At 36.6% G+C, this 20,239-nt stretch overlaps 1 protein-coding gene and 1 non-coding gene across 2 annotated transcripts in view; one reads left to right on the top strand and one right to left on the bottom strand.

Moving 5' to 3' along the window:
* Positions 1-20,239, bottom strand: part of FAM83B (family with sequence similarity 83 member B) — a 90,706-nt gene that overhangs the window by 11,154 nt on the left and 59,313 nt on the right. Inside the window, exons 3-4 of the mRNA XM_058734293.1 lie at positions 3,177-3,341; positions 2,277-2,401 (exon numbers count right to left, since the gene is read on the bottom strand). Of these exons, the coding sequence (XP_058590276.1) occupies positions 2,277-2,401; positions 3,177-3,341 (290 nt within the window). The remainder of the gene's footprint in view (positions 1-2,276; positions 2,402-3,176; positions 3,342-20,239) is intronic.
* LOC131515622 (small nucleolar RNA SNORA51) lies at positions 5,994-6,107 on the top strand. Its single transcript, XR_009263676.1, has one exon. It is a non-coding gene; the product is annotated as a small nucleolar RNA SNORA51 (small nucleolar RNA).

The following is a 20,239-nucleotide window of genomic DNA, read 5'->3' as shown; positions in this document are numbered from 1 at the left end:
ACTAAATATGTCCAGATTTCATACGACAATTTCAAACAAGGGCATCCAATTCACAATTCAATTTGCACACATTGATAAAAAGTATATGTGTTTTATCTCATCAATGTTAGTATCATGAGAGACCAAAACACTTGTCCTGTTTTTGCGATAAAACTGTCATCACGACTGAACCGTCACACAATGTGTGACTGTGGTTAGTGCTGACATCAGGCCTCTCTGGAAATAAATGCTTGCAGTTTAGAATAGGAAGACGTTTTAGGGCAAAGAATTTTGAACTAAAGACAGTGGCATTTTGATTTGGGCTATAAGGAAAATGATGGTGATATTGGAATATGAGACAAAGACTGGTTTTCACCAAAAATAATTAAATTTTTAACCAGTTTCTATGAAGACTGGTTCATAATTATTCCACCAGATCCTGTTAGAATACTGTTAACAGGAAAGGTCCAAGATAATTAGTAGAAAGAAGAAAAGAAAAAAAAAAAAAAAAAAGGGGCTGACAACCATATTTTTTTCAAGAAGTGTATTTAAAATTAACATGGACTAATAAGGAAAGTAGAGTTGTTAGATAAGAGTTTGGGTGAATTTTTATCATCTGCAGTACTAGGCATTCGATCCTCACTTCCATAAATAGTAACTTAAATTCTGCCTCTGGCTTATGATGTACATAGAAAGATAAAGGGTTTTTGTTCCTGTGGTTTGTTTGCTTTTCCCAATATCAATTCGAAAGTAGTTTAGCCATTGTCATCTCAATATACAGCACCTATTAATGCCTAGTGGTAGCAAAACAAAGTTAAGGTGAATTTATGGTTCAAGGTAATCTTAAAAGTCAAGTTAAATAATAAAAACAGAAAGCATTCATTATGGTGAGATTAATAAATACCATTCTAGAAGTCAAGCGAACTCCTAATTTTAATTAAAATTTCAATTAAAAACCCTGTAAAACCAAGTGGGTCTGAACAAATACATACACATATAATGAGTCTTTAAAGGGACTCATTAATTTCAAGCACTGGTTGTTAATTTCTGCTCTTAACAAGTTTTCCTTTAGAACTACAAACAGCACTTTCAAAAAAAGGTCTCTGAGCTTAAAGGGAAAGTTACCAGGTAGTAGTGGCTAAAATATACCTAAAATAATAGCTGACTTTAGGGGTTACGGATGCATTAACTCATTTAATTCTCATGACAAGAAGGTGAGATAGGCTCGAGGATTATCCTTTACAGCGGAGCAAACCTAAGTGGAACCAAGTTAAACAACTTGCCCATGGCCAATCACATCAACATACTGGCTCCTTCTTGTGGACTTTTTAAATTATTAAGGGAAGAAGCAAAAGTTTCCCCTCGCACTGCCCTGTTTACCCCCATAGTTCTCCTGGCTCCTTGGGAGTCTGTGCTGCCCTGGTGACCTAGAAGTTCACATGTGCTTGTTGGTATTTCAATCTGCCTGTTGATACAATCTGATTGTACATCCCATTCAGGACTGATGCCCGGAATTTGTGAGAGTATTAGGGCAGCACTTTTACTCTGGAACAAGCAGAGCTTGGACTGGGCTGCCAGCCCTGGACTGCTGTTGGCCTTTAGCTGTGGGGTTTTGACAAGTCACTTAACCTTCTGGAACTTCAGTTTCATCACTGATAAATGTAGATGCAAACAACTGCTTTGTAGATAAGTGGTACGGACTAGGGATGACATAAGTAGAAGAGACTAGCCGGAACAGAGGAATGGAGGAGGTATTCTCCCAATGGGGACCTTGAATGATGCCGATAATAGTAACCTGTGTAACCTTGTCTAGTGTCTATTATGGCATTTTTAACAGCCAGACTCTGAAATGCATTTTGGGTAGTACTATATATAGTGACTACATGACTGACTATCAGATTCTTAATAATACTAAAATAAAAATAATCTGTCTGACAGGTTCTTCAAAGCAAATAAAGAGCTTCTATTTTTATGAATAAATGTTATTAAGCTCATACTGCAACGATTTTCATAAGGAACAAAAACTTTTGGCATTAGAGAACTATAGGGAACCTGAAATGTTTGTTACCCATCTCAATTTGGGGATGAAGAACTTGGAGCACGAGGAAGTTGTATGACTTCCCCAATGTCTTAATGTTCTTTAGAGGTACAGCCAGAACTGAAACCCAAGTCTCCAAGCTTCCATGCAAAGGTTCTTTTTTATTTCTAAGAAATATCTAAACAGATTACATTAATATTTGAAACTAATAAATTCTATAAATGATTAATGATGCTGGAGGTAAACACAATGATCTTACCTGTAAGAACCATACATAACTTTCTGGCAGTCAATTAACAAAAACTTCTGTTCTAATTTTCCATGAAATTTTGCTCCTGTTTTTGAAAGATAATCTTGGCCTTTTACTGTCCGCACTCGAATATTCTAGAATTACATGTAAATATAAAGTTATAACTAGGAAGGAGATATTTTGAACGTGAAATATATGTCAATATAAAATCTTAGTACCAAAAAAGTATACTTGAAATAATCTTTTTTGTAAAAAACACATAACAAAAAATAGTAAAAGCAAATTTTTAAACATCACCCCCCCAAAAAACACCTAAGAAAAAGTCACTAAAAAATATAGATGTATCTTAGCATAACATAAACAGGAGGCATTATGTTACATTTATACAGAACGGTTTGATAAACCACCTAGGATCCTATTGTAAGACAGCCTTTCAGGTTATAGTGGCATGATTCCACAATAACTACAATGAAAATCCACACTTTTTTTTAAGAAGCCAAATGTAACTGAAAACACTGTGCCTAATGATTGTGATAAGTAACATCTGAATGAAAGAATCACTTGAGTCAGTGGTTTCAAGGTTATATGCATGCAGAAACTGAAGCACTCATTATGACTGAGCAAAGTTAACTCAGAAACTTAAGTGCTCCATCATCAAGAAAAGCATCTTATAGACCATCATGAGAATGTGTGGTTTCAGTCACATTTCAAAAAGTACAAGCATACCCTTCTGCGATTAATCATTATGCCACCTTAAATATATTTCTGTGTGTGTCACATATATGTAGACACAGATACATATTATATACAGATATATTTGGAATAATATAGCTTAACTTGCCTTAAATTCAACTGAGATAAAAATGGTACACAAAATAATTGAAGAAAAAACAAACATGGAATTCTTACCCTGAGTCGTTGAACTTGACAGCCCTGTTTTTCAGTCATATTTAGGAAATGATTAAAGTTGGACTCATCAAGCAGAATATATACAGATATCCCTCGAGTTGATGCCTCCACTATTTCTTTGAAAATGTCCACATCTGTGAATATATCCATCACTAAAGCAATGACCTATTAAAGATAAAAAGGCAAAACAATTTTAGATACCCAATAGGGAAAGGTTTATAAATTGCTTGCTTCCAGCAATAAAACAGAAAATAATGAAACACATATTACTTATAAATGTATACACAAATGTGTATGCAGCTTCCTAAAATAGAAGATACAAAAATATATTGAAAATAAACAAGTGACTACATACAGATTTGTAGCACAAAATAATTTCATACTGGCTTTAAATAAAAGGAAATCTGCAGTTTAGTAAGATGCTGAGCAAAGGGTGAATCCAAATTACAGATTGCAAGGGTGCAAGTAGGGTAGTGGGATGGGACAGGTAGATGGAAGGTGGAAACAAGTGTTACAAGTTTTTGTGGGAAGCATTTCTAGGGAAAAGCAAGCTCTCTGAAACTAGCTGTCAATAATAAATGTCTTGGCAGTACTGGGACAGAGAAAGAAAATCTTACAGGGGGTCCTGGGTGGTTCAGTCAGTTAGTTGAGCATCCTACTCTTGATTTGGGCTCAGGTCATGATCTCATGGTTCATGTGATTAAATCCTGCACTGGGCTTTGCACTGACAGCACGGAGCTTACTTAGGATTCTCTTTCTCCCTCTCTCTCTGCCCTTTGTCTGCTTGCTCTCTCTCTCAAAATAAATAAATAAACATAAAAAAAAAATCTTACAGAAATGGAAACTAGGTAGGAAGGGGCCAAAGCTGAGAAAAGGTATAGGATTTGAAGACTAGAAAATTAAATACATTTGCCTAAAATAAGCTTAACAGACAGAATAAGTGAAAAAAAAAAAAGTCACAAAGGCAGTATGATTAAGAAGATGAACAAAGAGAGAAATTTCTTTAAAAACAGGCCCCTAAAATGGAGACAGTCCAAGTTAACTATTGGCAAGAGAACCATTATTGACTCTGAGAAGCAGTGGGAGTGAAATAATGCCGAAAAAAAGGGGAATCATTCGACTGACCACCTTCTACGCACTACAGAAGAACACAAAATCCCTGCCCTTGGTGAAGATTACATTTTAGGTGGGGGAAGAAATCAGGAGCAATAAATATAATAGATAAATTCGGTAATATGCTATCATATGATAAGTTTATTGGGGAAAAAAAACAGAATAAGGGAGATCATGAACCCCTGGAAATTGAGAAGGTTGGGTTTGTGCCTTTCTGGGTAAGTCTCTTTGAGAAAGTGTCTTTTGAGCAGAGACATAAAAAGGAATTGAGTTAGTCATCAACGTGGATATCTTGAGAAACAGTGTTCCAGACAGAGGGTACCAGCAGTGCAAAGGCCCAACATCAGGAGCTTGCCTGGCATATTCAAGAAACAGCAAGTAGACAGCAGAAATGGAATGAAAAATGGAGAGGAACCACAATGCCTTGAAGGTATTATAAAGCCTTCAGCATTCTGTCCTGAATAAGACTGTAAGCTATTAGAAGCTTTTAAGTGGAGGTAGTAATATATCTGATTTATGTTTGAAAGGATTCTTCTGGCTACTGTGTTGATCCTAAGGGTAGGAACTAGGGTGGAAACAGGCAGACCAGTTAGAACTAAAGGAGCAATTTAAGTGAGGGGTGATGTTAGGTAGGAGAAGGATGGTCCTTGTCCTAGTCACCGTCAGTGACATCACCATCAAATGGCCTAATGCTGGCCTTTGAGCAACAGGATTTCTGAATGGATTGAGCATAGAATGGGAGAGGAAAGGGGGGAAAAGGGGAGACTCTAAAATGTTTAGCCTCATCCACCTAAAGGACCAAGTTGTCATCAACTGAGAGAAGGAAGAATCCAGCTATACTAAATTTTAGCTAAGTATGAGGAGCCAAGTGGAATGCTAATTGGAGAAGTCTAGGCCAGACATGTCAATGGGGTGTCAGTTGTGTAGAGATGACAGTTAAATCCAAGTCACCAAGGGAGACTGGATAAATAGAAAGGGAGACCAAGGACTGAGTCCTAAGACAAGGGAAGGAAACAGCAATGGTCACTTCAGTTTTTGTGGAATGGTAAGAGCAAAAGCCTCACTGTAAGGGATTTAAGAGGGAATGGGAAGACAGATACTGAAAATAGCAGGTATGGGCAACTCTTTTAGAGTAATTTGGCTGTAATAAGAAGCATAGAAATGAAGAGGTAGCCATGGGTAAAGCTGGGTCAAGAGGAGTTGTAATTTTTTGTTTTGTTTTAGGGTGAGAGAAATAATAGCATGTCTGTATGCTAATGAAATGCTCCAGTGAAGACTGAAAATTCATGATGCAAGAGATGGTGGGAGGTGGGTGGGGACGGAAAGAATTGCTGGAACAATGTCTTTGAGTAGGTAATAAAAGAATCTAATGTAAACATAAAGTAATCAGAGCACAGAGAATAAAGACCAGTAAAAGATCATCCATAACATCAAGACAGAAAACCAACTATGAGGGTGCAGATGCTGGTGGAAAGGCAGGTGTGGTAATGGTGCCATGAAAGATCTCTTGTGAATGCTTCAATTTTTCCCGTGAACTGGGAAGCAAGATCTGCAACTAAGAACACCCTAGATTATGGAAGACATGTTAAAAGATCAAGAAAGGGGTATTAAATAGGATGGTAGGAAAGAGCGTAGACCATAGAAATACAGTTTAATTACAGGGCAGTAATAAGGACTCACCATAAATTTAAAACGAGAACAGTCAGCCTCATGGTGCTTACCCCAGGCTGTATTCTTATACTGACTGTACAGAAAGGAGTAAATCCAACCATCAGACAGGCCCTTTGCCTGGTCTGTACTACGAATGGGAGGGCATGGAAGAATAAGTAAATAAAATGAGAATAGTCAATGTAGCTGTCAGTTACTCTCCAACTTTAGTCAGCTGCAGGGATACAAACATGGAGCAGGCTAAAAGTTTGATGTAACCTTGGATGTAGTTGTGGCCATGAGAGTATAAGGAGATTAGATTATAATGGGACTCTCCCTCTCCCTCTCTCTCTGTCCCTGCTTGTTCTCTCTCAAAATAAAAATAAAAAAATAAATAAACTAGACAAAGAGAGGAAAAAGGATGTCATGGATGTGACAGGCAGTAAAATGGCAGTGGGATCAATGAATATGAAGTCTGGCTGGGGTTAAAAACTATTGGGGCGCCTGGGTGGCTCAGTCGGTTGGATGTCCGACTTCAGCTCAGGTCATGATCTTGCAGTTGGTGGGTTCGAGACCTGCATTGGGCTCTGTGCTGACAGCTCAGAGCCTGAAGCCTCCTTCAAATTCTGTGTCTCGTCCTCTCTCTGCCCCTCCCATGCTCATGCTGTGTCTTACTCCGTCTCTGAATAATAAATAAACGTAAATTTTTTTTTAAATTAAAAAAAGACCAGTTAACTATTAAAAAATTATTAATTTTTTATGTTGATAGTAATATAATAAAAAAGATAAACATGTATTATCTAAAATATAGTTATTAATATAAACATGAAATGTTACCTTTATTTACTTCACCTTACAGTAGATGAGACAAAATTGGCAATGAATTGATAATTGTTGAAAGTGGCTGATAGTACATGAGGGTTCTATATACAACTTTCTATTTTTGGAAGCTTCCACAGCATACAGTTTAGAAAAAGAAATAAATAAAGGAATATTAGATACTAGTAGGTACCAGAGGGAATAAGGCAGAAATATATATAGAAGTGATAGTCAGATGGGGATACCTGAATTAGGTTATAAAGGAGCTTCAATTAAGGCTATGCTATTATCAAGGATATGGCTGGAAGTCAATGGCTGATGTATAGGTAGGACAAGATCATGGGAGGCAAGGAACTGGTCTTTAGAAGGATCTCTTAATATACAGTTGACACAGGAACAGTATTGAAAAGAGTGATGGAGACCAAGGAACAAAACATGTCAAGAAATGAGAAGGAATGGAAGACACACATGGCAACAAGAGTCGGAATAATGTCATGGACCATTGTGAATATGTTAGAAGATGAAGAAAGCCACGGATAATATGTAAACTTGTTTTTATTTACTCTAATACAGTGTTATAACGAAATACTGGACCGCACCCAAATAACACAAGTTGGTGATATTCTTCAAACTACCTGTGAAACATACTTCAATCAGATATTTTTTTAGGAAGAACAATTTCAATCATTTAAGTAGCCTCACATGACCCCCTTTCTTATTTATGAATGGTAGGAGGTGCCAGAAGAAGGAAACAGATAGTGATAACAACCTCATTCATGTCTTGTGTATATTCTTTATAAAATTAAATATGTGAAAAACCTTTAAATCACATCAAAGTAATTAATGCATTTATTATGCAATAACAAGTGGTATGATGATGTAGAACATTGACATAAGGAAAATAAAATGTCCGTATTATAAACTTATTTTACATAATAAATTCTAAAAATGTATGTATAGAACAGTCTTTTTTTAAAGAGAGGAATTTTTCTTAAATAAGGAAATACTATTATGCAACATGGTATTGTTTAAGAAATTAATCAGCACATCTAAAGAATTTATCTTTTATTTGATAGAGTCTCATGTAACAAATTAATTAAGACTTTGGAAATGAACAAAACACATCACCACGATAAATAAAGGTTTCTGTTTGCAAAAAGTAATTGAAGTCAGTCAGCCAATGGATGATTCTAGCATACTAAATGTAGAACAAATTATAGTCTCTCTTGTGTGACAGATATTACACTGGATCAGGATCCAAGAAACTAGATTACACATCTTTGACAAGCTTATCTGATGTCAACTGAGTCAGGTAGCTTATCAGGACTTCTGGTTTCCTGCACCCTCACTAGATGGAAAATTATAAAAAGTCTACAGAAAATTTCAGCTGTGCCAAGAAAGGCAAAATAAAATGTAGCTCATTTTTTTTTTTTATGGTGGGTATATTCCTGGAAAGGGATAATAATTACAAAGGAAGTATGCCAAACCTGATCTGAAAGTATTAAATTCCCAGTTAGTTACCTAAATCACATCATGCTGTAGAAATGACTATATACAATGAAAGAAATATTATATACCCGATTAGTATAAGGCTTTTCAAAAGGTACATCAATTGACTTTTTAAGTCAATAAAGAAACCAGTCAGTCACATTAATGGTATTTATTAAACCACTGTGATATTATATACTATTTAAATTCTCCTTTTGCTTCTTCACTATTTCCTGTTTTATTCTTACTGAAAAAGTAAACAAATAAATGCATTCATCAGCCACATGAGACTTAGAACATTTTTAGAAAGAAATCCTGGGTCATTGTTAAGATTTGAGTGAAGGGGCACCTGGGTGGCTCAGCTGGTTAAGCGTCTGACTTCATTCAGCTCAGGTCATGATCTCGCATTGCAGTTCATGGGTTAGAGCCATGCATTCGGGTCTGTACTGACAGTTTGGAGCCTGGAGCCTGCTTCAGATTCTGTGTCTTCCTCTTTCTCTGCCCCTCCCCCACATGCACTCTGTCTCTGTCTCTCAAAAATGAATAAAAGTTAAAAAAACAAATGAGTGAAACTTCACATCTTTTAGTAGCTTGAGAACCTGACTCAAGAATGTTGGTTTGCACTTAACCTTTCTCACAGTAGCAAATTCTCTCAAAGTGACCCAGACACTGGAGGTCACACTGAATGAACTTAACATAAACACTGACACTAAATTTCTCATAAGTTCATAATCACGACACAATTTAAGGCCACTCAGGAGATTATATAATCAATTAAGTAATACACTGTAAGAGTAATTCAGAGGAAGAAAAACAAATGCTCCATATGTACATGGTTGTTAGGGGTGGGTACAGGGCAGAAGGAAACAGACTAACAGAGCTTCCTGGATAAGCCTTACATATGAGTAAAGGGGTGCCTAGGTGGCTTAGTCGGTTGAGCGTCTGACCCGATTTCAGCTCAGGTAGTAATCCCACAGTTCCACCGTGAGATCAAGGCCTGCCTTGGGGTCTTTGCTGAGTGTGGAGCCTGCTTAAGATTCTCTCTCCCAGTCCCTCTACCCCTCCCCAAGTCTCAATCAATCAATTAAAAAAAGGTAAAGATTATTTTTAGCCATCCAACCTGGAAGACCAGCATTGCAAAGACAAAGAGGCAAAGATTAGAATGAAAATGATAGTAATATTTTTTTAAATGTTTATTGAATTAGCCTAAAGTTAAACACAAAGGTCATTATTTATGGATATGGAATAAATTTAGTTAGGATTTATATAGGTTATGAAAGGTCTTGTAAATCTGACACTGTTTAGATTTGATATGGAGTGCAATTTAAATCCTGAAAAATTAAATATCTGGCCAAAATACCGTCTTGAGAAAATGAGTCTGATAGCAATATTCATATTGAAAATATCTAAATTCTACTGAGTGATATTGACTGGAGATTATGAAGTCATTATTCTTAGTGTAATGCTTATATCTATAAATGCACTAAAATGCCAAAAAATAAAGGTAAGGCAGAACTTAGCGATAGGATGAAAAGAACTGAAAATTCTAGACAGATTTGATAGAGAATGTTTATCACAATGTTAATGTTCAATACTTGCACTTCCCTAGAAATGTGTTTCACAATCTTTAAATGTTAATTTTGAGCCCCATCTTATTTTTTTCATTGTAAACCATTAGGAAAGAAAGCTATTAGCAATATGTTCTAATATGACCTAGATACTTCATGAAATGTAAGTATACCTTGAGTTAATGTTCTGTAGTCACAGAACTGTCATTATCATCCTCAAAATTGAAAAACTGAATATCATGCCTTTTATGCTTCAAAATACTAAGCACCATTTGAAAGGGTTCGGACTTCCTTGGTAATTGCCTGCATAGATACAGGAGAATTTATTTTTTTCTAACAGAAGAAAAGCTAATAAGGAGTTCAAATTAAAAAAAAAATAATTAATGGAGTTCTATAATAGCTATATTTTTAATAAAATTCAACACAATTAGAAAACTTTGAATTGAGTAATAGAAATCAAGAGTAATGATCACTTAGGGAATATATATTTTTTGAGTCTGTAATATCAAAAGCAATGAGCTAAGCGGATTTCAGAGGAAAGAGAGGCTGATATTAAGAATAAGTGCTTTTGGCCCTTATCCTCTGCAGCCTAAGTAAAAATGTTCATTTTGTGTAAAATTTCATATATGGTGCACAGTATACTATTGTTTAGTAAGTTACAGCTTTACATTATGAATGCCTACATTATGAATGCAGGTATTTAAGTATCTATACTAATAACTGTTATTAATATATCATTTGCTTGGTCTATCTTAAATTACCTTAGGGAAGTCACTGAAATGATTCTGAATCTCACTGATGTCTATCATACATTAAATACACCAGAGAAGATCTTGCATTTTACTAAGTTCTAAAATTCTATATTTTAACAACTGTTGATTTACTCCCAATTACTCAACATCTGGGGGAATGTTTGGGTCATATTGTGGCTGCAACATAAATTTATAGAACTAGTATACATGTGTGACAACTCCAAACAGACATTGCAAAAATTATTTCCTACATTTTTTACGTTGTATTATACGATTGAAAATACTTCTACACCGTTAAAGAATGTGCCTGTGTTCTCCCAAAATTCGTTTGTTGAAATCCTAATTCCCTGTGTGATGGCATTTGGAGATAGAGACATTGGGAGGTAATTGGATCACGAGGGCAGAGCCCTTGTGAATGGGTAGGGTGACTTTATCACAAAGACCCCAGAGAGCTCCTTGTACCTACAACCATGTCAGGACAGTGGGAAGACAGTTGCTATAAACCAAGAAGGGAGACCCCAGCAGACACTGAATTGGCCAGCATTTCGATCTTGGACTCCAGAACTGTGAGAAATACACAGCTGCTACTTAACCTACCCGGTCTGGGGTATTTTTATGTAGTCAGGATGCACTGAGACAGCTACAGAAATGAATAATTTTAGCAAAGCCTTCTATCAGCTCTGTGCAAGTAGGCATCTTTGCTTTTTTTTTTTTTTTTTTTTTTTACCTTTATTTATTTTTGAGACAGAGAGAGACAGAGCATGAGTGGGGGAGGGGCAGAGAGCGGGGACACAGAATCCAAAGCAGGCTCCAGGCTCTGAGTTGTCAGCACAATGCCCGATGTGGGGCTTGAACCCACAAACCGTGAGATCATGACCTGAGCCAAAGTTGGATGTTTGACTGAGCCACCCAGGCGCCCCATAGGCATCTTTGCTTTTTAAAATAGCTTTTACCCTAATACCTCAAGAAATCAGAAAGAAAAAAAAGAATTAGAAGCAGGCCTAACCAGCCTGAAAGCAAGTACAAAGAAGAGCCATACTCCTTTCTCTGATTTCAGTTAAGTCCTCTTACATGTTCTCATTTTCCTAGTACTTTCCCTTAAAGTGATTCTTCCTGAAATCTGGCCTGGCAAGGGTCTCCTCGCATGAGCTCCCAGAGCTGAGGTGTTGGAGAGTTGGTGATGGTGGGGAAAAAAGAGCCCAGGGCTTCCAAGCCTATATGACCACAATAACAGTCCGCTTGACAAAGCCTAAGCAGAAGCTCCCCCCAGTAATGACACTGGGAGCTGAGACAAGGGGGAGACAGCCCCAAAGCTGGTTCCATTCAACCAGCAAGTTATAATCCCCCCGACTTGGTGCAAAACCCAACTCCATCTGTCAAAAGGATTTTTTTTTTAATGTTTATTTATTTATTTTTTTTAATGTTTACTCTTGAGAGAGAGAAAGAGAGAATGAGTCAGGTATGGGCAGAGAGAGAGAGACAGACAGACAGACAGAGGGAGACAGAGAGAGAGGAAGACAGAATCCCAAGCAGGTTCCACCCTGTCAGCACAGAGCCCAATGCAGGGCTCGAACCCACGAAGCCATGAGATCATGACCTGAGCCGAAACCAAGAGTCAAACGCTGAACCGACTGAGCCACCCAGGTGCCCCAGGAGAGGAAAATTCTTAAAAAATTAACTTATAGTCTTATAAAAACTGTAATTTTAATTAAAACCTCTATTTAGACTAAAATATATTTAATTATTCTAAGTATTCTATAATTATTGGGTTAGCTAGGTCTTTCTGTAACTAACTCCAAAAACTTGAGTGTATTTACTTTGTTAACTAGCTCCCAAGGTAGGTATAACTGAAACAGATCAGGTGTTTAATTAATTTTTGTGGGGATGAAGTAGCTACATGGTGTCTGCTCTCAAGAAGGGCACCATTTTATAAGAGATTCATTTGTAGAACTATCAATGTGTTATCTGCCGTAATAAAATTATGACCAAACTACTATAAGGGAAAAATTCCTTCTAACTAAGAATTGTATGTCATCAGTACCTGGAGCCTAGATGAGGGAGGTGCCTCCTTAGATCTTGTTAAATAAGGGAATGAGACTACCTTCTAAGAATTAAATGTCATTAAAGAGTGGATCAAAGCACCACTCCAGCATCTGTTAGCAGAGAGACTGAGGTTTGAACACTATGACTACAGCAAAATGAATCTAGATAAATGACAGTAACATAAACAAGAGTAGATGCTTCAACAGAAGAAAATGGCAGTTGGTTGGTAAATTGTGGAATCAGAGTCGCAGAGATAAATACTGCCCATGTTCATTTAAGTATTGTCCAGAAGGACAGGGGAATGACCGAAGGCATGAACTTGACCTTTCTGTACTATTGGCCAAGTAGAGTTAGTTTAATAATGGCATCTGAGCCAGATGTATTTTAAATGTCATGTGACAAGTTCCTCTTATTCCAATTTTGTGACCTTCAAGTATATGAGGGCTTACTATGCATAATGCCCCAGGGGGAGAATGAGACAACTAGATAACTAAAATCTGTTAGGACAGTGAGCCCTTAGAACTGGTATTGTTAAAATGGCAATCTGATGTCAGACATCATTATTCAAAACTTAGGTTAAAATAAATTTATTTATTTCATTTTATTATAGGGAGAGTGTGCATGAGCAGGGGAGAGGGGCAGAAGGACAGAGAATCTTAAGCAGGCTCCATGCTCAGTGTGGAGCCTGGTGTGGGACTTGATTCCATGAACCCGGGATCATGACCTGAGCAGAACTCAAGAGTCAGATGCTTAACCAATTGAGCCACCCAGGCCCCCCCAAAAGAATGTTACTTTAAAGAAATGGATGAGGCTCTTAAGTCTAAGGTCCAGAATTTAGGTCTTGTTAAGTTGACTAAAGTTAACTTTTTTCCTGAGACTCCTGAGAGGTCTTTTTTGTTCTGAAACAGAATCATCCATGTGCTTGAAATGGTGTGTATGTGAATTTCTGCAATATAAAGGGGTGTCTGTTATGAAGAAAGGAGTGAAGGGCACTGCAGTCAGAAAGAGAAAGAGGGAAGAAACAGTAAAAATCAAGGTGTTAGGAACTTTAAAGAACTGTGCCTCAAGAGGAGGAAGGGTTTCGGTAATGGGAGCTGAATCATAAGGGAGGCTCAGAGGCAAGGCAGCACTAGAGTGGGAACAGCTAGTGATCCAATTCTGCTGAGACACGGAAATCTGCTGAGGAGTTAGCCATAAGGCTAGCAAGACTAGAATGGCCAATTTGGCCCAGAATGCAGGGGAAGTCCTTGAAAGCCCATCCAATCACAGATTCCATAAGGCACAAAGGGTTAACAGTTAAAGCTTTATAGCCAAAGAATGATGTGATCAAAACAATACGTGAGAAGATTAATATGTTGGTATATATGGGACGAGTTAGAAACTGGAACACCCACCTGCAGGTAGAGGAGTTAGGGGGGTTTCAATCCTAATGCAGCATAAACGTATAGGATCCCAATGTGGATGGTGAAGCAGGAATAAAAATTAGGGGTGGAGGTAAATTTGCAAAGGATGTTTTCACAAGACTCAGTGGCTGAGGGCTTCAGAAACACAACACAGGGCAGCTAGCCAGGGATCACTAGGGATAAGAGACCTAAATTAAATGCATAATTATTGCACCATTATAAGAAAACTTAAAATTCAAAAGTAGTGTTTCATTTTTGTATGTAAAGAAAGCCCATACGGTGTGACAATGTGCTAAAAAGTTGTATTCTTTGACTTTTCTACCTACCTATCGATCCATTCACCAATCTGTCCGTCTATCCTTCCATCCACCCACCCACTCATCCATGCTTTGTTCTTTTTTTAATTTTTTTTTTTTTTTTTAACCATTGAAACTTCAGCATTAGGCAACTTGAAAAGCTGGGTGGACACCAAAAGAACAAAATAGGAAAGAGGTGACTTGGCTGATGGTGTAAGATCTCAGTGGTGTTAGAATGGCATGAGGTCAGCACAGGAGGAAAAGTCTGCCTTTGAATTAGGTTATAGGAAAGTGCTAAGACCACAGGGAACAGAAAACGGGTGGTAACTGAAAGAAACAACAAATACTTCTCGGTTGCAGATAAAGTGTTCCTTTAGGTGTGGCCAGGAAGAGCTTAGACCATGGGCTTGCACAGGAATGAAAAAGAGCTGGTGTCAGGAATCCCATAAGAAGTTAAAGGGACATGAAAAGAGTCCGCAGTGTAAAGTGAGAGACCAACTGTGATAAAAAAAAATAAAAAAAAAAAAAAAACACTTCTCATTGACATTTTACCAAGTTGAGAAATTTCCCAGCAATTTTCAACAACTATCAAAGACATTTATGTAATGAACAGGGAAATTTTAATATTGACTGGATATTTAAAAAAAACTTTTTAATGTCTATTTACTTTTTGAGAGAGAGAGAGGGAGAGAAAGTGGGGGAGGGGCAGAGACAGAGAGGGAGACACAGAATCCGAAGCAGGTTCCAGGCTCTGCACAATCAGCATAGAGCCTGATGTGGGGCTCAAACCCACAGACCGTGAGATCATGACATGAGCTGAAGTCGGATGCTTAACCAACTGAGCCACCCAGGCGTCCCAATACGCAATGGAAATTTAATAAAATTAATGATTTTTTTAGGTTTGATAATGTAGTTTTTTAAAAAGCCCTTATGTTTTAGAGAATGAAACTAAACAATTATAGACATTGTATGTGAATTTATTTTTAACTTAATTCAGCAGCAGTGGCAAATATGGAAGAGGCAAAATTGACAGCAAGTTGGTAATTACTGAAACAGAGTGGTGGGCACAAGAAGTTACATTATATTGTTTTCTCTTTCATGTATGTTTGAAAACTTCCCTAACAAGATAAGCAATCATGAAACTATCTAGACTTTGACTGGATCCATCTTATCACCTCTTTCTCTCTCTCTCTTTTTTGTTTTCTATGTTTATCTTCTTAGCTCATGTCATCCATGCTAAATTTTCCATTTACTTTTGTACTCATTCTTCCTAAGTCACTTTTAGAGTTTTCCTTTTCTTCTACAAATGTCTGTCCCTACATATCTATTTGAATCTGGAATCAGCCACTTTCTAGTGGGGTAAACTCCAGAGAGAAAAGTTAATGTAAGCCTCAAATTTCTCATCTATCAAATCAAATAAATAACTCCTATCCTGTAGGGATTGTTGGGGAAATTAAGATGATGTATATCAAGTTGTTGGTCAGTGGCCCATGATAAAGGATGGTAAGCATCATACGCACATGGCAAAGGATCATTAAATAGTTCTATTATTAAGAAAAAATGTTGGTGATAACACAGCTTGAAGAATAGACATTTTTTATTGTATTTGAGCAGAACTTCATAGTTCCTAATTTAACAAGAAGATGAGTAGAGTGTTTCACATTTCTCAATTCATTGTTCTCTTAATTAATAATATTGGCCTTAACCAAATTATTCCTGAATAATTAAAACAACTACCACAAAACTTTCTATTCCTGCTTTAAAAGGCTACATTCTTAATTTGGGCAATAACTATTTCCCTTTAATGTCAACTACAAACAACTAATTAACAGGACACAAAAAATCAAACCTACTTCATGGCAAAAATACCACAAATCCTATTTATTCTAGTAATTTCTATTTGAATAAGAACTTAAATATCAAGGAGTTCCATTAAAGGCATGAAATAATTGTGATGGCTTTTGTATTTAATACAATTCATCATTCCAGTGTCTCTACCCTACAGTCAAATTATATTTCATCCCCTGATAATTTAATTTGACTACTCCTCTTTTCTCTATTGGGTAATTTTCACAATACTGACTTCTGTGAGTTGTGTAATATTTTTCACTGAGCTTGAAAGTTACAAGATAGCATACCTATGGTATAGGTAACAGGGTTTCTAAAAGCTAGCAGATATGGACAATAATTTTCAGCAGACCATCAAGCTAATTTGAAAAACTTCAGCCACATTACTTGGACCATTTCTTGTGTAATCCCTCTCCCACAAACTTCACGTTTCTTAAGCATTTTGAACACCTAATGACAGTCATTCTATACAAACAAATGATACAGAGACACAAAACAGCAAATGTTTTTTAGTTGGGCTCTAGTAAGAAGACACAGATTTTGTATTTTATTAGCAGCTATTTTATTTTTAAGTTTCCAACAATATTATTAAAATCCCATTGTGAATATCTTCACTTTCTCTGCTAAGAAAATTATAAATTATAATCTGTTTGTTTTCCTAAAGTAGTTCATTAGAAGAGACTGGTCAGATATCTACATAAAATCCATTTCTGTTTTATTATTTTGCATCTGAAAGTTGAGGTTTTATCAAAATGAGATTGCCATCAGAAGCAGAAATAATCACACTTATTCCAACCATTTTCATTACATTAAGCCCAAATGTTTTTCATCTGTAAAATTAAGAAAGTTCCATGCCTTTATATATCACCTTTGATTGATATCCTATATAAATGTCATTTAAAAAATAAAATGTGTTCCATATAATACATCCTCAAGCAGTCAGTCAAGCTGTAAATAGAGGAAAAAGGAAAGTCAATGATTAAAGAGGAACAAAATGAGATAAGGACAAAAAACAGAGAAACTATACAAAATATCTCTTGGAATAATACATCAAATTTGTACTTCCATTCTAACAAAAATCAGACTGGAGTTTCAATTTGGGCAAATAATTTTTTTTTTTTTAATTTAAATATGCCTGTAATTTAGGTTTCTTGAGAGGCTTCACTGTTGGAAATAGATCAAACGGCAAAAGAAACTTACACCAGATAGGCATTAAAACATTCAGATAATCAGAGCAGAAGAAAAAAATTATCCAAATCATTAAAATGTAGAGCAATTCAATAAGAAATCCAACCTGAAGCTTTTATTGTTAAGCTAATGAAATGCAGCAGTAAGACTGCCAACTGATAAGGGACCCAAAGTACTTTGTCCTCTGAGAAGAGTGTAGAAAAGGGTTATGCAAAATACTCTTGGGGATTTAAATATCTGAAAGAATGCATCATTTAATTAATTCATTAATTCATTCATTTATTCATTTATTTAATTTCAAATCTTTAATTAAATTCTATTTAGTAAATATATAGTGTAATATTGTTTCCAGAAGTAGAATTTAGTGAATTATCACATACACCCAGTGCTCATCACAACAACTGCCCTCCTTAATACCCATCATCCATTTAGCCTATCTCCCCGCCCACCTTCCTGCAACCCTCAGTTTGTTCTCCATCATTAAAAGTATCTTATGGTTTGCTTCCCAATCTCGAGATCTCTCCCTTTGGTTTTCCCTTCATTTTAAGTAACATATTTAGTTTTGAGTTAAAGTACAATTCATGAGGATCTAGAAAAGACTCCCAACTTTACTTCATATATCCAGTTAAAAGATCATCTCGCAGTTTTTTTAGACTTAATGTTAGATTTGCCCTTTTTTAATTGAACTCAAGCCTTCTAAGTAAAATTTAGGGGCATCTCTTTCAATTCTAGCACCTGGATCAGAAAGTAAACATACCACCAGCAGTTAGCGACATTTTTATAATATCAAAAAAGTTATACAATATTTGTCTATTATACAAATACAGCTTGTCTAATTCTATCCACAGAGTAAAAATTACAAAACAAAACAAAATGAACCAAAAACAGAATAAATAAAGAAAAATAGCAATATTTTCGCAATTATCCCAGGGACAATGGCATTTCCCTTTCATACTGGAGTATGCACATTTTTTACAAAATTGAGATCGTGTTATTCACATAATGCCATATGCTGTATATTGGTCATTATAGAATATTCTCCTATTATACAAACTGTCATAACATCAAATGTTCAGAAAAGATAGTTCTCCAAAGCAGTGTGAAGAATGTAGTCTGGACACAGAAGGACCAGTTAGAATTTCACTGCAAAAGTCCAGAAAAGTAATTGGCAAAGAGGATTGTATCTTCAGAGTTCTGGCAGAAAAAACAGATTTCCTTCAAAGTTTTAATGTTGAAAAATTTATAAAAAGACTACAGAAATGTGGGCATAATTAAGGGTACCAAGAAGGGAGACGGAAGCCTGGCACTTAAGCAGGGAGTGTGCCAGGCAAAAAACAAAACAAAACAAAACAAAACAGAAAATGAACTTTTCTCTGTCCTGTGTTTACTCTCCTGCTGGCATCTCCCAGTGGGCACCCAACCCCCAAGAGGAAGGCAGGCAGGCAGCAAGGACCCAGGTGATGTGGCCTACTCCAACAGCCTTTGAAAACCAAAGGGCAGAGAAAGGTGGAAAACAGATCTGACAAGCATGGAGCAAGAGGCGAACAGGCTCACAGATGTAGAACAGAAGCCAGATTTCAGAGATATTAAGGAAGTAGGTGACAAAAACAACATATGACAGTCAACTGGATGGCAGGGTACATGAGGAGACAATATTTGTGGAAAACTTCCAGATTTCTGGATTGGGTGACTGAGTAGTTGTTATTGTCAATGACAGACACAGGCAGATGTGAGGTTGGAAAAGAACGAGCTTGGTTTCAGGTCCGTCGAGTTTCAGCAATCTATGACACAGTAGGTGCAAACCCTTATAGGCTACTGGTTTTTGGGGTCTGGGATTCAGGAGAAAGCTTCCAATTTCATAGATTCCATTCTGCATTTCAGACTATTTGAAAATAACTTACAGAATCAAATGTGAATTCTTTACAATGGCATTCACCATCTAACTTTTCTTCTTAGTTTCATAGGTCACTGTGTATTCCATGCATCCCCCTCTGATGACCATGCTCTTTTTAATGTTTATTCATTTTTGAGAGACAGAGAGAGACAGGGCACAAGTGGGGGGGGGGTGAAGAGAGAGGGAGACATAGAAACCAAAGCAGGTTCCAAGCTCTGAGCTGTCAGCACAGAGCCCAACGTGGGGCTTGAACTTACAAACTAGGAGATCAGGACCTGAGCCGAAGTCAGATGCTTAACCAACTGAGCCACCCAGGTGCCCCTCTGTGACCATTTTCTCACCCCATCTTTCATATTACACTTGTACAGTTTCTCTTGTCTAAAATCCCCATCTCCCCTTTTCTCTATGAAAATCCTATCTTTCAAACTTTAGTCTACTTGCAGGCCCCTTTCACAAAGCCTTGGCCAATTCCCTGAGCCTAAATTAACCACATCCTAATTCCATATATTCCATCTACAAGCTATTTATACTTTTAGCATAGCACTTATTTCATTCAGCCCTGTCGATTACTTATTACTTTCAAGGAAGTAATAAGCTACCAGAGGGTGGGAGGTAAACTTCAATAATTTTTGTGCCATCAATTTACCAATAGAACTTAATAAAATTTATTAAATTTCTATCATTTCTCCAAAGCATCTAGTTATTTTGAAATAGTAAACAAGCAAATATTTTAAATGAATATTTACGTTTCTTCTTTTGAACTCCTCAAAATTCTTGTGATTTTCCAAATAAAGCACTGTCTCAGAAACAACTCATGGTGCTTTTCATTTAAAACTGAGGGAGTTCTGGGAAGGATATGGGTGGAGCCTGTTGACTGCTGTTGTTACTATGTTTACTGCTCTTTGGTTTGTAGGCAATATTTTATGTATGTGCACCTGTATGAAAAAGCTAGAAGCTTTCTAAAGGTTATCTGCCTGCTTTGCAAATACAGTATGTCTTGAAGT

The sequence above is a fragment of the Neofelis nebulosa genome, chromosome 6, assembly GCF_028018385.1.
Source record: "Neofelis nebulosa isolate mNeoNeb1 chromosome 6, mNeoNeb1.pri, whole genome shotgun sequence".
NCBI classification, from domain to species: Eukaryota; Metazoa; Chordata; class Mammalia; order Carnivora; family Felidae; genus Neofelis; species Neofelis nebulosa.
The sequence above is the reverse complement of the archived record's forward strand: the minus strand, read 5'-3'. Positions and strand labels throughout refer to the sequence as shown.